The sequence below is a fragment of the Arachis ipaensis genome, chromosome B9, assembly GCF_059453495.1.
Source record: "Arachis ipaensis isolate K30076 ecotype BB chromosome B9, ASM5945349v1, whole genome shotgun sequence".
Classification (NCBI taxonomy): Eukaryota; Viridiplantae; Streptophyta; class Magnoliopsida; order Fabales; family Fabaceae; genus Arachis; species Arachis ipaensis.
The window spans coordinates 16,796,321-16,810,346 of NC_142444.1; the positions used below are offsets into that span (position 1 = coordinate 16,796,321).

At 36.8% G+C, this 14,026-nt stretch overlaps 2 protein-coding genes and 1 pseudogene across 2 annotated transcripts; 2 read left to right on the plus strand and 1 right to left on the minus strand.

The window, feature by feature from the left end:
• The first annotated feature begins 1,083 nt into the window (after window positions 1-1,083).
• Window positions 1,084-2,255, plus strand: LOC110267215 (uncharacterized). The gene is made up of 6 exons (XM_021112390.2): window positions 1,084-1,164; window positions 1,249-1,422; window positions 1,506-1,643; window positions 1,765-1,889; window positions 1,970-2,045; window positions 2,127-2,255. The coding sequence occupies exons 1-6, from the start codon at window positions 1,084-1,086 to the stop codon at window positions 2,253-2,255; spliced, it is 723 nt and encodes a 240-aa protein (XP_020968049.1).
• A 1,566-nt stretch (window positions 2,256-3,821) lies between these two features.
• LOC107615108 (protein FAR1-RELATED SEQUENCE 5-like) lies at window positions 3,822-8,255 on the minus strand (annotated as a pseudogene).
• Window positions 8,256-12,212: 3,957 nt separating this feature from the next.
• On the plus strand, window positions 12,213-13,526 carry LOC148543873 (uncharacterized). Its single transcript, XM_088498753.1, has one exon. It carries the CDS (start codon window positions 12,213-12,215, stop codon window positions 13,524-13,526), a length of 1,314 nt encoding a protein of 437 aa, XP_088354879.1.
• The last annotated feature ends 500 nt before the right edge of the window (window positions 13,527-14,026 follow it).

The following is a 14,026-nucleotide window of genomic DNA, read 5'->3' on the forward strand; positions in this document are numbered from 1 at the left end:
AGTCCAACTTCAGCAGCCGCTATACCATCCACAGATAAGACCACAATGGCAGCTGATCGTTACCCGGAGATTGAACCCAACCTAATAGGGCAAAGACAAAGTTTAACAGCTGTTACTAAGGATATTGGATCACCAGCAGAACAAGTGAAAAGCTTGGAGAAAGGAAAGTGGTTGGCCATGTCAACTGTTACTCCGTCGCTAGACATAATCGTGCCAAACTCTCCTGGTTTTGACGACGACGTCATCATAGACGAGGCACTTTCAACTCCTCGCGCTATTAAGGGCGTTGACAGTTCAGGAAAGCCAAAGCGACCACTTGCGCAGTACTGGTGCTCTGGTGTGCCTAAAAGGACCACCCACTCTGCGACCATTACACTCGACTCAGTTGACGGAGTCTGTGAAAAAGTTAGTTACACACTTGCTAGCTTACCTAACTGCCTTTCTTTGTCTTATAAACAAACGACTAAAAAAACAAACGGGGGCTGTGCAGATTTACAGGGACCTACCGAGCATGTCTAAGCTTGAGTGCACAACAAAAGTATGTGAGATGTTCTCTCCCCCAGAAACATGCGGCATTCCACTGAAAATTCCAAAACTGGAGCCAATCGATTCTAACCATATCGTTGGGGAAGAACAGACTGACTGTAGGAAGCCCGCAACGACTCAGCAAAATATCCAGGCGAATGTTAATGTCTCTTCTGTAGGGGTTGGGAGTGCATTCAAACCGTATGGAATGATGAACGTAATGGAGTCTCCCGTTCTATTAATTCCACTGGCAAGAATCCCCACCGTTGAATGCTCAGTATACTACTAATTACGCATTTAATTTATTAGAACATCGTATGCTGTGGCTAACTAACATTATATTGCCTCTTCTTAAGGGATTCCAAATGGTTTTTAGGCCAACCGTTCACATGGACCTGACACTTGACGAATGCAAGATGGCCGCTTACATTTTTGGAAAAAATGATCAATATTTGTGGGGATAATCTGTGGTTATTAGAATCTTTATAATGTACCTAATATATTTTTTGTAGATAACGTTGTAATGGAACTGAATGTTGTTCCCCAAATTCCAGGGAAATGCTGTTCAAGTTCTCAACATTGGAAGTTCCTAGAGCAGGATTCCATTCGTTATCGCCGGTTTATATGCCCAATGTTGACGTGAGTACAACCCGACGGTGCCGAAAATATTAGAAAGATGAGATAGATAAGAAGACTGACACAGTTGTTTTCCTTTGTGCACAGATTATGAACATAATCCTCATGAGCGCCTCCATGCGAGCCTGCTGCGTTCTGCCACCTCGTGTTTGGTACACACCTTCGCTGTTTGCCGATGACGTCATAGCAATGAGGCCATTCGAGGTCATTAGGAGAAAATACATGAACAGATGGATGCCGGCAACTAGTCGTCTCGAACACGTTGTTAACGTAACCTTTAACTCCAAATTTTACCATTTTTCATTCAACTTATAGCCTAGCATTAATTTTTGCTGTGTTGACAGGTTTTGGTCCCGGTGTGCGAAAAAACATACACCTGGTACCTGATGGTGGTGGACGTTAAGCATGGGAGGGTCTACTACCTAGATGTGACAAGAGCTCCAGAGCACAAGGAGCGGAGGGGATGCAACATGCGAACCATTGTTAGTCTAATAGAATTTGCACAACATTCTACCTCACTGCAAATTTTCCATAACTTTTATAGACGTGAATGCGGTTATCATTCCGTGCCATCTTACCCCCCTCTGCTTTTCTTGAATGCAGCTATTGTTGCTCGCCCAGTTTTTCATGCTGGAATCTAACATGCTGAGCTTTTCCCATGTTAGTGCTGATCCGACCACTTGGGGACCAATTAAGTATCCCGATGGAGTCCCAAGTTACCAGGAATGGTAATGATTTCTTTTATAACCTCTCATCTCTACATGGCCAACGGAATTCGTGATTGAAATGACATGTTCCGAATTTGCAGCGATGATTCATGTCTGTGGATTTTGAACTGGATCCAAACAGAAGGCAAATTCAAAGTTTCAAACCTTCCCTGGCAGGTTCGTCCTCCATTATGTTAGCATGTTGTGTCTCTACGAAGGAGTACATGCATTTTGACCCTATGTTTTCCTTACAAGCAGATGGACCCGTTGAAATTAAGGATGAAAACTGCAACAAAGATTGTCCTTTTGGATTGTAACGAGGTGAAGGCAACAGTGGCCTCCAAGGCAGATGCAGTGTGGAGGAAGGTTATTCGCATGAAGGACTGAAAAACTTTCGAAATCTGGTCGAAACACGAATGACTACTGCATTTTGTTATAGATTAACGTTTGATTACAAGCAGGAAACTGTGATCTAAGTAGAAATCGTATTAGTTGTTTGGCTAACTTCTATTTCGTACTGTGTGGTACATGTATGTCTGGTTCTATATGTGTTTGATGGCTACTTTTGAGTGTGGATACTAGTGGTCCTGTCGACAGACTAGAGCACAACATCCACACCCCCCGAGGTACACCTACTGGTATTGAATGGGGATCTATGGCCAAAACATATTTGTACGTAGGTTATGGCAATTTCATTGCCATTGATGTTATATATGGCTGCTGCCTGCTTTTGCTAGGAAAACTATGTGAACCGTATGGAGTTTATTAATGAATGAAGTTATAGCTATTTTAGAAGTAATAGCAGGACCTGTGTCATTTTGCATTTGTTACATGGTAGTCGAACAAGAAAAGGGATCAAAATCTGACAGTCGATTTTACTCCCCTTCATTAAGAAAAGGTTTAACGATGATATCTAATTGTTGCTATATCCACTCTGAAGCAATATTACGGTATGGTATGAAATGATAATCATAAAAATAGTTTTGGAATAAATTTTAGATCTAATTAAAAAGACACAACACTCGTTCATCCATACGACTATTGATTATATGAATAACATTTAGGAAACAATAAATGTTGGTTCACTATTAATAATCATAGCTTAATCTGTTTAGAGTAATACTACCGTAAATGCAAGCTGTGGTAGATTAAAGGTTTTTTATTCTTCTAAAGTTTTAATATTCTTACATTTCAATTTCATTGCTTTGAAACTGTAACCTATTATGATATTTAACAATAACAATCAGCTCTTTTAGGCTAAAGCTTCTTTATTTTTGAATGTTATAGATATAAAATTTTAGATTATATATGTTTGCAAAAACAAAAAATAGGCCATATTAGAATATCTGCATTTAATGAATTGTTCACATGATTTTTTTTTTTTTAACTATTAGGGTATGAATGCATATAGTTAAAATACTGAATTTGGATCGGTGTACTCGTGGACCAATGAAACACCGATCATTGGGTAACTGGACAAACCCCATCTGAAACGGTTTACCGGTTATGACGTTGAATATATAAATATTAATAAACCCAAATGGGTGAAAGGGCAAACCTTCATGCACGATTTATGTCACTTTTGGGGCCATATGGGAACACATCACGGTTTACATTACCTAAATCAATACCTTCATGCATGAATCCTCAACGCAGAACGTCAAAATCATGGGTAATACAGCACATAAAATACAACTAATCCGCATAATCCCGTCCATTATGGAATTTATTATAAGAAACCACAACTGACCTAGTGTTCATATGAATAAACGTCAGTACGAGCAGAGTCTAACATTGTAGCCACCGAATAACATAGAAATTAGATTTACCAGTTTATTATTAACAACATCCTTATATGCAAACATAAGAAATCAGATAATATTCGGTTTCAGGCTAACATGTCGTCCTTAACATCGTAGTTGGAATAACAGCCCACAACTAAGTCGACCGTCGTCAGGGGTCTGCAAGCGAAAATTGTTCCCATAAGTCGCATCCAGCTTGACATGCATTTTCAGGCGGACAATTATCTGGGACAACGACGGGTGCCTGTTGCATATTAACAAGCATGTCAAACCACATAGCTGTTAAGACACTAATTAGGCAATGATAAGGGAACGCCTTGCAGCATGAACATTGTAGTGGCTAAATCATACTTATGCACACAATGATTAGCATGAACGATTTGTAAAGACGCTGCCTTAATAAAAGCCCAGTAGTATCTTGTGAGTTTAATCTTATTAAAACGAGGACTGCCGCTATACCATCGTCGGGCATTGTATATACCGGCAAAACAGGTAACATGTTAACACACAGTTCAATGGGAATAAAAAAATTTACACATAGAGAATGGCCTGCGTGCATTAATCACTAACTGTATTTTATTTACGCACACACTAATTTTCTAAAATTTTTAGAAAACATATGTGCAGGAACATAATAATGAAATAACTACTGCTGCTCCAAAAACACCGTTTAGTTGAGTTCAGAGATTTAAATGGCATTAATATTAAACCGTTCCATAGAGTTAGTTTTATTGGTAACGTCGTATACTAAATAGACCATGCAGGAATAAGTTAGGTGGTAACCTTCGTTCGCTTGCGTTTATTTCTCCCAGCAAGTGATTCTTTGTTCCTCGTTGAAGGTTGCGCGCCTCCGTTGGGGCATCTAGTCCTCCGGTGCCCGAGCTTCCCGCATGTGCTGCACTTTCTTTTCGTTTTCGGCGCAGAACCGCCTGCTTGACTCATCCGAGCCGTGCCTTTTGTCCTGACACGAATGGGGTCCTTCACCCCGCAGTCATTTGCTGTTGTCATATTATCCGTTAATGGTCTAAGCCGTACTTTATTTCAAGGAACAGAGCATCGCTCATAAGCTTGTTTGAGTAAACCTTGAAGTCTTCATCGCTCATGCAAGCAACGCGCCCTAAACGCTTGCACAGCTGGGAGAAAGCACCCAATCGTGTCCTATAGGTCACACTTGGTTCAGCAGTGTGTTGCTCACCACATTGGTTATGTATCTCTAATTTGGCTGCCTTAGACCACCTACGCAGCACCAGGCTTTCAGGGATTTCCACCAAGTCTAGCCTTACACAAACGGAAAGGATATGCACACAAGGAATGCCAAACGACTCCATGCGCATGCAGCTGCAAGTAAATCTGTTCGAGATATGGTCCCTATAAACCTTCCAATTCATCTCAGGCCTCCGATACTTCTGAAGAGTATATGCATGAGGGTTGTCACTGTCATCAAATTCACATATTCTAACACAAACACACCGTTTCAGGCTATCCCGGTATCTGAGAAACATTTCGCGGGTGAACATAGTCCATCCAGACTTTTCCAGCTCAACGAACTCCGTTTGTAGCACAGGTGTTCCATACCATGAACGAAAGTCTAGCTCATCCTCGGTGTCACGCAGAAAATCCACACACCTTTGAAAATTTCTGACAAATTCTAACACCCCGTACCTGCTCTCAACAAACCTCCCTAGTTTGGCGTGTAGTGACTCGCACCTAGAGGTTGTCCGTACTCCAGCAAAAAATCTACCACAAATGTATGCGGTTGCCCAAGCGTGCTTTTTGGTGTACAAGTCCTTAACCCACTCAACCTCCCTGACACCGCACTCATTGACCATTGACTCCCAATACGCTTCGAACTCTTCGATTTCCATATCTGCCAGCATGCAGTGTCTAAACATTTGTGTGAATCTCGGGTCGCTTATGTTAGCAGTCGAGTTCCTCAGCAGATGCCAGGCACACAACCGATGATGTGCGTCAGGAAAAACGGTGCGGATTGCTATACGCATGGCCGGGTCGCCATCCGTGATGACTGATTGCGGTGCCTTACCTTGCATGCATTCCAGAAACTGGCGAAGAACCCAAATATATGACTCCTGCGATTCGCATGACACCATTGCTGTTCCGAATACGCATGTCTGGTTGTGGTGGTTTACTCCAGAAAATACTACAACAGGTAGGTTGTACTTGTTGCGGCCATAGGTAGCGTCGAATGCTAGCACATCGCCGAATATCGCATAATCTTCCTGACAACGACCATCGCTCTAAAACAAGTTGCATAGGTGTTGCCCTGATCCCAACTTGTAGCGCCAAAACATTTTCCCATCCATGCGTGCCAGACCTTCCAAGTACCCAACAGCTGCACTTACGTCTCCGCCTTGCAGACCTCTCTGTTTCCGTATCTCATTATACATATCTTGCTTTGTGAATGTTACCAGGTTAAAACCCCCTAGTTGTGCTGCGAAGGACTCATAAATCTTAGGTATGCTAATCCCAATCTCTCTCATGCTTGTTAGCTGAGCAACTTCTACCTCAGATATCTTCCTGTGTGACCGCAGATAATCAACAAGCTTCCCATACGCAAGTTCGTGGTTATGCTCCTCGACAAAACGCGACACATACCACCTCCCACTACCCTCTTTCCTCTTTATCCTCATCTCCGCCAAACATCCACATCGGGTTACAGCCTTATGCTCCCTTTTGCGATCAACCTTTTCCAACCATTTCTTCTCTCGAAATCCTTGCCTATTACAAACAAACGTGTACCGCACTATCTCTCCGGCAGTGTTTCTAACCGTCTTGCCTCGCCTTGATGCAAAGCCCTTTAGTCGGCTGTAATTGTTATAGAAGCCGCTAGCCTCCTGAGGTGAAGAGAACTCCATTTCAAGAACATCTTCAGCTCGCAACCCATCCAAACCCAAAAAAACGGGCAACATTGAAGCCCCCCTACCTTCCCAATCGGATGACTCAGCATCTTCCTCCACTCTGGTATCATACATTGTGTCCTGAAATAAGAAGACAAACATTATGCTACCAGCTGCCATTATGTGGAATGCATTCTGTTTAAATATTGCATATCCATGCATATTAACACTAAATAACATCAAAGCCTTGCATTTTAAATTAGTCTCAATGTATATTTTGCAGATGCAATCTTATACGCATCAGACTCGTCACATCATAGTCACCACATAGAATATAACTTCTCACAGCATAACCCTCACCCCTACTAAGAGTAAAACCAACTCCATGAACAATACCACCCAGCTGGTGTAACAGACCGTTCCCATCCAATTCGAATCCACTCACACACTATACAGATTGGCACGTATACCCGTCGTACCTGTGGATTCGACACACCAGCATTGCCCTCCATCCAGTTGTCCACAAGAGGCTCATTCCACATACACGCATCCTTGCAAAACTTGCTACTTGATGCCATTATTATCTGAAAGCCAAACATGTCAAACTATAACAAACAATAAACTAGGGATTGCACAAACTTCTTTGCCACAGTTACTATAATCAACTTGCCCGAATCAAAACTGACTCAGCCTATCAATGAAAAATTATGACACTTACATACATCAAAAACCCTTACTTTACCACCACATCTACTATCCAACATGCTTCCAACATCCTCACAGCCTCCACTTCCCTACTACATACACAAACTTCCAAAAACACAACATGCATTACAACTACGACACAAAGAAGCAAACACGTTCACCGTTAACTCCTAACATTACTAACAATACAGGTAGGTACAAAGCAATTTGTAAAAAAATAAATGCCGACGGCTTTTTCTTAAAAAAACAGAGTACAATAACGCATTCTTTGGAGCACCAAATTCAAGGGTTTGTAACCGGATTAAGCAACAAAATCAATTACCTCAACTTTTTTCAGACGACAATTTTTGCTCAATCATCTCATTAGATCAAGAATGGGGTTAAAACAACATTAACACATCACACAAATTTTCAACAACCTCATACGATATCTTTTCATAATTATCAAGAACAACAACAACATCAAATTAGGGTAGTAAAAACTCCATTATTTCAGAGACATGTTAAACTTTCAGCAACAATGTCACAATGGAAAAATTAAATTGAAAACAAAACGGAAAATGGCAGAATGAGTTCCACGCATCGACGGACTTACACAGGGCGATCGGACCCACGCGTCGACGAACAAAATTGCGCGATCTCCACCGCCTTTAATTAACACGACCCGCGATCTATGGTGAGAACTCGTGCGATCGGGCGGGTGAGATAAACAACGCCTCCGTTGCGATAGCCATTTACTTACATTCCAACCTCCGCCGTTATCACCGATCCACAAGTCGAAGGCCACCGTCACTTTAACTACATACACAAACAACACAAACGATGACGGATGAAGACGGCCTCGAAGCCTCCATGGGTGAGACCACACTATCAGATTAGGGCATATGGGGTTTTCCAAAACGACAGCGTATTACAGCCCAAGCACTCTACCTCTTACGCCAGCTTGCTGAGGGGCTACTCGGCTTCACTTTTCCTTTGAGCTGAGCACTCCTCCTGTCGTCATTTTTGCCTTTCTTCAGGGACATTAACGTAATTTCACAAACCGCTACAGGACAAACTCAAAAAACGTTACCGGCCGTACATGGATCATCAGAGATCCAGAAAAGTGGTCTGGACCACTTGAAAACTTTCCATAACTATATATTAGCTCAACTTTAAAATAACTAATAAAATAAGAAGAAAACGTAGGCTTGGTAGAGTTCGAGGTCTTCGGGGTTAAATTAAAATTTAAAATAAAGAATAAAATAGGGAAAAAAAGGTAGACTTGGTCACTTGGTACTTGGTAGAGTTCGAGGTCTTCGGGGGGAAAATTTTAAAAATAATAAAATAAGAAGAAAACGGAGACTTGGTAGATTTCGAGGTCTTCGCCCTCCCATGATTCAATATTGTCCATCTAAATTAAATCAAGAGTAATGCTACATAATTAATAAATTTTATTATTTTTAGTTAATAATTAATTAATAATAATTTATATTTATATTTATAAAAATTTTATATATAAAAATATATAATTTATATTTATATTTTTTAAAATTTATATATATAAATTAATATAATTTTTATTTATATTTTTTAGAATTTATGTACATAAATTAATAAAATTTATTTGTTAAAGATAATTTAATTACAAAAAATAGAGATAAAACAAAAAATAAAAAATATATATTAAAATTATTATTTTTACATAATATAAGAGTCAAATTATTTATGCCAATAAGTTATAACTCAAATGGCATAGTCTCCCCATATTTATTTAAGAAGTTGCGAATTCGAGTCTCTTATCTTTGATAAAAAAAAAAAAAGTCAAACTATTTATAAAAATATTATTAACTAATTTTATAAATATTTATTTATTAACTATTAACTCTCAATTATTTATCATTACTTTAATATTTAGTATTTATGATGATCAAATAATAATAAAAAATAATAAAAATTATTAATCCCTACAAATTTTTCTTAAATAATTTTTTTTAATTTATATCCTAAAAACATAAATTAAACATATTATAAATTTTTTTATAAAAATTAACTTTTATATTTTCAATATATTAAATACATCAAAAATATTAAAAATTTATTATTATTATATTTTTAAAATATAATAATAAAACACAAATTAATTAAATCCTTAAATCAATTAGTAGTAGATCAACGAGCTTGACACAGACTCCGATCCTCCTGATAATTAAAACAGTAAAATGGCGAGTCTTAATAAAAAAAATAATACCAAAGTCAACGAGCTTAACTGCTACTAATGGGAATTTTAAATTCTATTATATTCTAGTACCTAGTGAAGAGATAGGCATAATATTTTAGAAAATAAGACTTAATTTTGTGTTTTAATTTTTTTTTATATCTATTTGGTTTTTGTATTATATAATTATGAATTTATTATACAGATTTTTAGTAGATCATTGGTTGGTTTAATATTTACTATATAGGAGCGAAACCTATTTATTTTTGTGAGTATCAATTTTTAAATATACATTAAAGATTTTATTTTTGAACAAGACCAAAAAAAAAAAAAGTAAACTGAAATTTAAATGCTTGAATTAAAAAAAAAAAAGGCCAAAGGCACATAAGTAAAGAACTTGAGAACAAAAGAAATAAACTATAAACTTCCACGAAATCAAAATACTTTAAAATTAAAATGATTATTCTAAAATTTAAAAGAAAGAAAAAGAATATATTGCAAAAGGGAAATAACTTGTTGAAAAGAAAAATTAGAGAGAATTTAAATGAAAAATAAATATATGAAAAGAATTTTACAAAAAAAAAAAATTCTTGACAGATTTAAAAAGTCACTGGAATATGAGCGTGCGAGAGTGTTTTCTGAAATCGAAATCTAACCCTTATTCCTTTCAAACCTTGCTTATTTATAGACTAGTTCGATCAATCTTATACTGCCAAATGTCATCTCTAAACAATCACAAAGTAACAATTTCCGCCAAATGTAGACCTAAGAAACTGCCATTTTCGCACAGCTTGCCTTCAATCTTGATATGTCGATTTGTTAACTTTATTCTTCAACAGATTTTAATAAATCGAAACCTTTGACTTCCTTCCTCTTGACTCGACTTCTTTATCAATCTAATCAATCAAAATATTCGACCAACAGAATTAAATTGATTTTTTTTACTAATTTAATTAATAGAATGAATATGTATATACATAAATTATTCTCATGCTTTAGTAGCTATCTTACATGACATTAAAAATATTAAGTTGTTTACGTAAATAAATAGAAAATGTTAAAATTCTGGCTTATATATACAACAACTAACTTATTTACTAACAAAATTATTTAAATAAAATTTAAATTTATGACAGATGAATCTTTAACTGCCTGATTAAAAGATATCATAAAAAAAATTTAAATTTAATTTAGTGTTACTCACACATTTAAGTACAATATCAAGTAATCATTAGGCTGTCATAATAATAATTGAGAAATATTAGGTACTAATATTTTTTTATTAACATTAGCAAATATTTTGAACTAATACTTTATTTTTATACTATAAATAATATTAGGGAGCTAATGTTTTTAGTTAATATCAGCTAAGTTTTTTTAATTATTTTATTTATCTTAAACTTTATACCCTAAATCATAAACTCTAAAATATAGGTTTTAAATACTAAATTTTCTAAAAAAATAAGAATTTTTAGAATTAAAAAAATTGGTTAATGTTGGCTAATTAAAAGCTGATTTTCTATATTTTTTTATTATACTATTAAGATTTAGAATTTAAGATTTAGAATTTAGTAGTTAGAACTTAAAATTGGTTAAATATTAGCCAAAATCATAAATGTTATTGGCTGTATAGCATTTTTTGTAATAATTAATGATACACGTTTGTAATTATTTTCCTACAAATATGCACTTGAGAATATTATCTTTTTTTAATAATTTTTTAAGTTTAATTTTGATATACTAAATGTGTAAAGTGTTTTATACAATTGTGCAATCACATCTGTTCTTTTAGATGATCATTCATATAGTCAATATAAAAGGTAATTATTTTAACTAATATTGCGTTATATAATTAGATAACAGTGTCAGGTATCAGAATCTTGAGAGAGAAGAGGAAGAGATAAGAGTTTAGAAAGTTTAGAGAGAGAAGAGGAGAGAAAAGGAAAGAAGAGTGTGGAAGAGGAGAATACTATTATTCTTTTCTGATTTCAAAAAACTGAGATGAAAAGAGGTATAGTGCATACATTTATAGAGTGTGATTACATATTGTTGAGACTGGGAGTAACTAACTAAAGATGAGTGTAACTAATTGCTGAGCTATCATTAACAACTATTGTAATTATTCTATAATTAGTACAGATTTGTTTATATTATGACAGATTTGGTGCAGATTTGTTTTGAATAGCTTTTATTACCTGTTATTTTCTTTCCTTAAATTAGGTTGTAAATAATCTTTATATTCTGTATGTAATCACACTTTAGGTGAAACAATTCAAGAATAATATTCAAAAATCTTCTTTTCAAGTTGGTATCAGAGCTCCCAATTCTAAAAGCTCTGCTTCCGCATTTTTCCAGCATTTTTCCAGGCAGCCTTCATTGCTGCAACTATATCTGTTTCGGTGCCCTGCCGCTGCCACACGCCGCCACCGGAATTTTTTCGGCGAGTTTCTGAACGAGACCACTACCATCAGAAGCGGGATTTGTCGATCTACAAAGCCCAGGAGATTTCGTTGCCATCGGCCACTCAGCATGCGATCTCTTTGATTGCGACACTGCTTGCCTAGACACGATCGTCGGTTTTTTTCTTCTTCTGTCTTCCTTTTGCTACCGATTCTTACCAATGACGGATGATAAGACTGCGCCTCTCGTCAGCCCCAATGATCTACTGGTGTTACAAGGGTCGTATCGTTTTGATGGGCGCAACTACCTCCAATGGTCTTAACTGGTTCGCACTACTCTCAAGGGGCGAAAGAAATTAAATCATCTAGAAGGGAACTCTTCAGTCATGACAGACCCCAAATATGAAGCCTATGATGATGAGGATGCTCTTATCATGACCTGGTTATGCCATTCTATGACACCAAAAATCAGCCGTAATTATATGTTCTTCCCCACTACTAAGGAGATTTGGAATAATCTAAGTCAGGCATACTCAATGAAGAAGGATACTACAACATGTTATGAAATAGAAAACAAGATCTTCAATACCAAGCAAGGGAACCTCTCCGTAACTGACTACTATGGGACACTGAATCATTTGTGGATTGAGTTAAATCAGTATCAAAATTTGACTATGCAGTGCACACCTGATTCTACTACATTGACACAATTTATTGAAAGGATACATATATTTAAATTTTTGTCTGACTTGCACTCTAAATTTGATGCAATTTGGGTTCAAATTTTGGATAAAGAAAAATTTTGTTCTCTCTCAAAAGTTTTTCATATTGTACGAGGGGAAGAAACTCGGAGGTCAGTCATGTTGGAAGGAGGAAATTCTTTTGATGGTTTAGCTCTAGCCACCGGCAAAGGTCCTTTAAAAGGTCCCTTTTGTATGGAAAGCCTCCCTCAAAGACTCACCGTGATGATCGCTGGTGCAGTTATTGTAGGAAAACGTGTCATACTAAGGACACATGTTTTAGACTTCATGAAAAGGAGAAGGTCCTCGAACGTATTGGAGGATTCAAATGTGCCATACAAAGACGTGCTAACCACACACTCTGAAAGTGTGGAAGACCCAACTATCTCACAAGCTGCAAAGGAGGCCCCAGCCCTTAGCAAAGAAGAATTAGACCGTTTACGTGGTCTTATGGACTCACTTAGTAAGACATCTAGCCCTTGTGCTTTAACCATGACTGGTAAGGGTTCTAGCTTCTTATCCTTTAATTCTCCTAGCACTGAGAGTACCTGGATTGTAGACTCTAGTGCTACAAATCATATGACACCTCATTCCCTTTCTTTTTCATCTTACACTAATTCATCTGGTCACAAACAAATCACTATTGCTAACGGTTCCCATATTCCTATTACTGGATATGGTAACATCCACCTTCAACCTTCTATCCATTTAAAAAATGTGCTTCATGTTCCAAAATTATCTACTAACCTCTTGTCTATTCATAAGGTTACCAAAGACTTAAATTGTGCTGCAACTTTTTTTCATACTCATTATGTATTTCAGGATCTTGCCACGAAAAGGACGATTGGAATTGCTAAAGAACAGGACGGGTTATACTACTTACCGCATGAAAAGAGTACCACACAAAAGACACTTAATTCAAATCATCAGACAAACATACCGTCCTGGGCAAACTCTTAAATATGGCTTCAGCATAAACGTCTTGGTCATCTTCCATTTAGTACCCTAAAGTCTTTATTTCCTTTTTTATTTACAAAAGTGTCTGTCGAGTCTTTTCAATGTGATGTATGTCAATTAGCTAAACACCATCGAGCTACTTTTTCTCCCAGTAATAATAAAAATTCTAAACCTTTTGATCTTGTTCATTCTGATGTGTGAGGACCTTCAGCTATTAGTAATATTTCTGGTGCAAAGCGGTTTGTTTCTTTTATTGATAATTGTACTCGAGTTACCTGGATCTTTCTCATGAAAGATAAATCTGAAGTTTTTCACTTGTTTAAAAATTTTTACCAAATGGTTCGAATACAATTTGGAAGCCTGATTAAGCGATTACGTTCTGATAATGGCAGAGAATATGTGAACCAAAAGTTTTTCAAGTTCCTTAAGGATAATGGAGTTATTCGTGAATTGACCTGTGTAGACACCCCTCAACAGAATGGGGTGGCAGAAAGGAAAAATCG

Coding starts and splice junctions, on each gene's coding strand:
- LOC110267215 (XM_021112390.2), top strand. CDS start 1,084: ATGCTGTTCAAGTTCTCAACATTGGAAGTTCCTAGAGCAGGATTCCAT. Junction 1,644..1,764: donor GATGCAACATGCGAACCATT/GTTAGTCTAATA, acceptor TCTTGAATGCAG/CTATTGTTGCTCGCCCAGTT. Junction 1,890..1,969: donor GTCCCAAGTTACCAGGAATG/GTAATGATTTCT, acceptor CCGAATTTGCAG/CGATGATTCATGTCTGTGGA.
- LOC148543873 (XM_088498753.1), top strand. CDS start 12,213: ATGACAGACCCCAAATATGAAGCCTATGATGATGAGGATGCTCTTATC.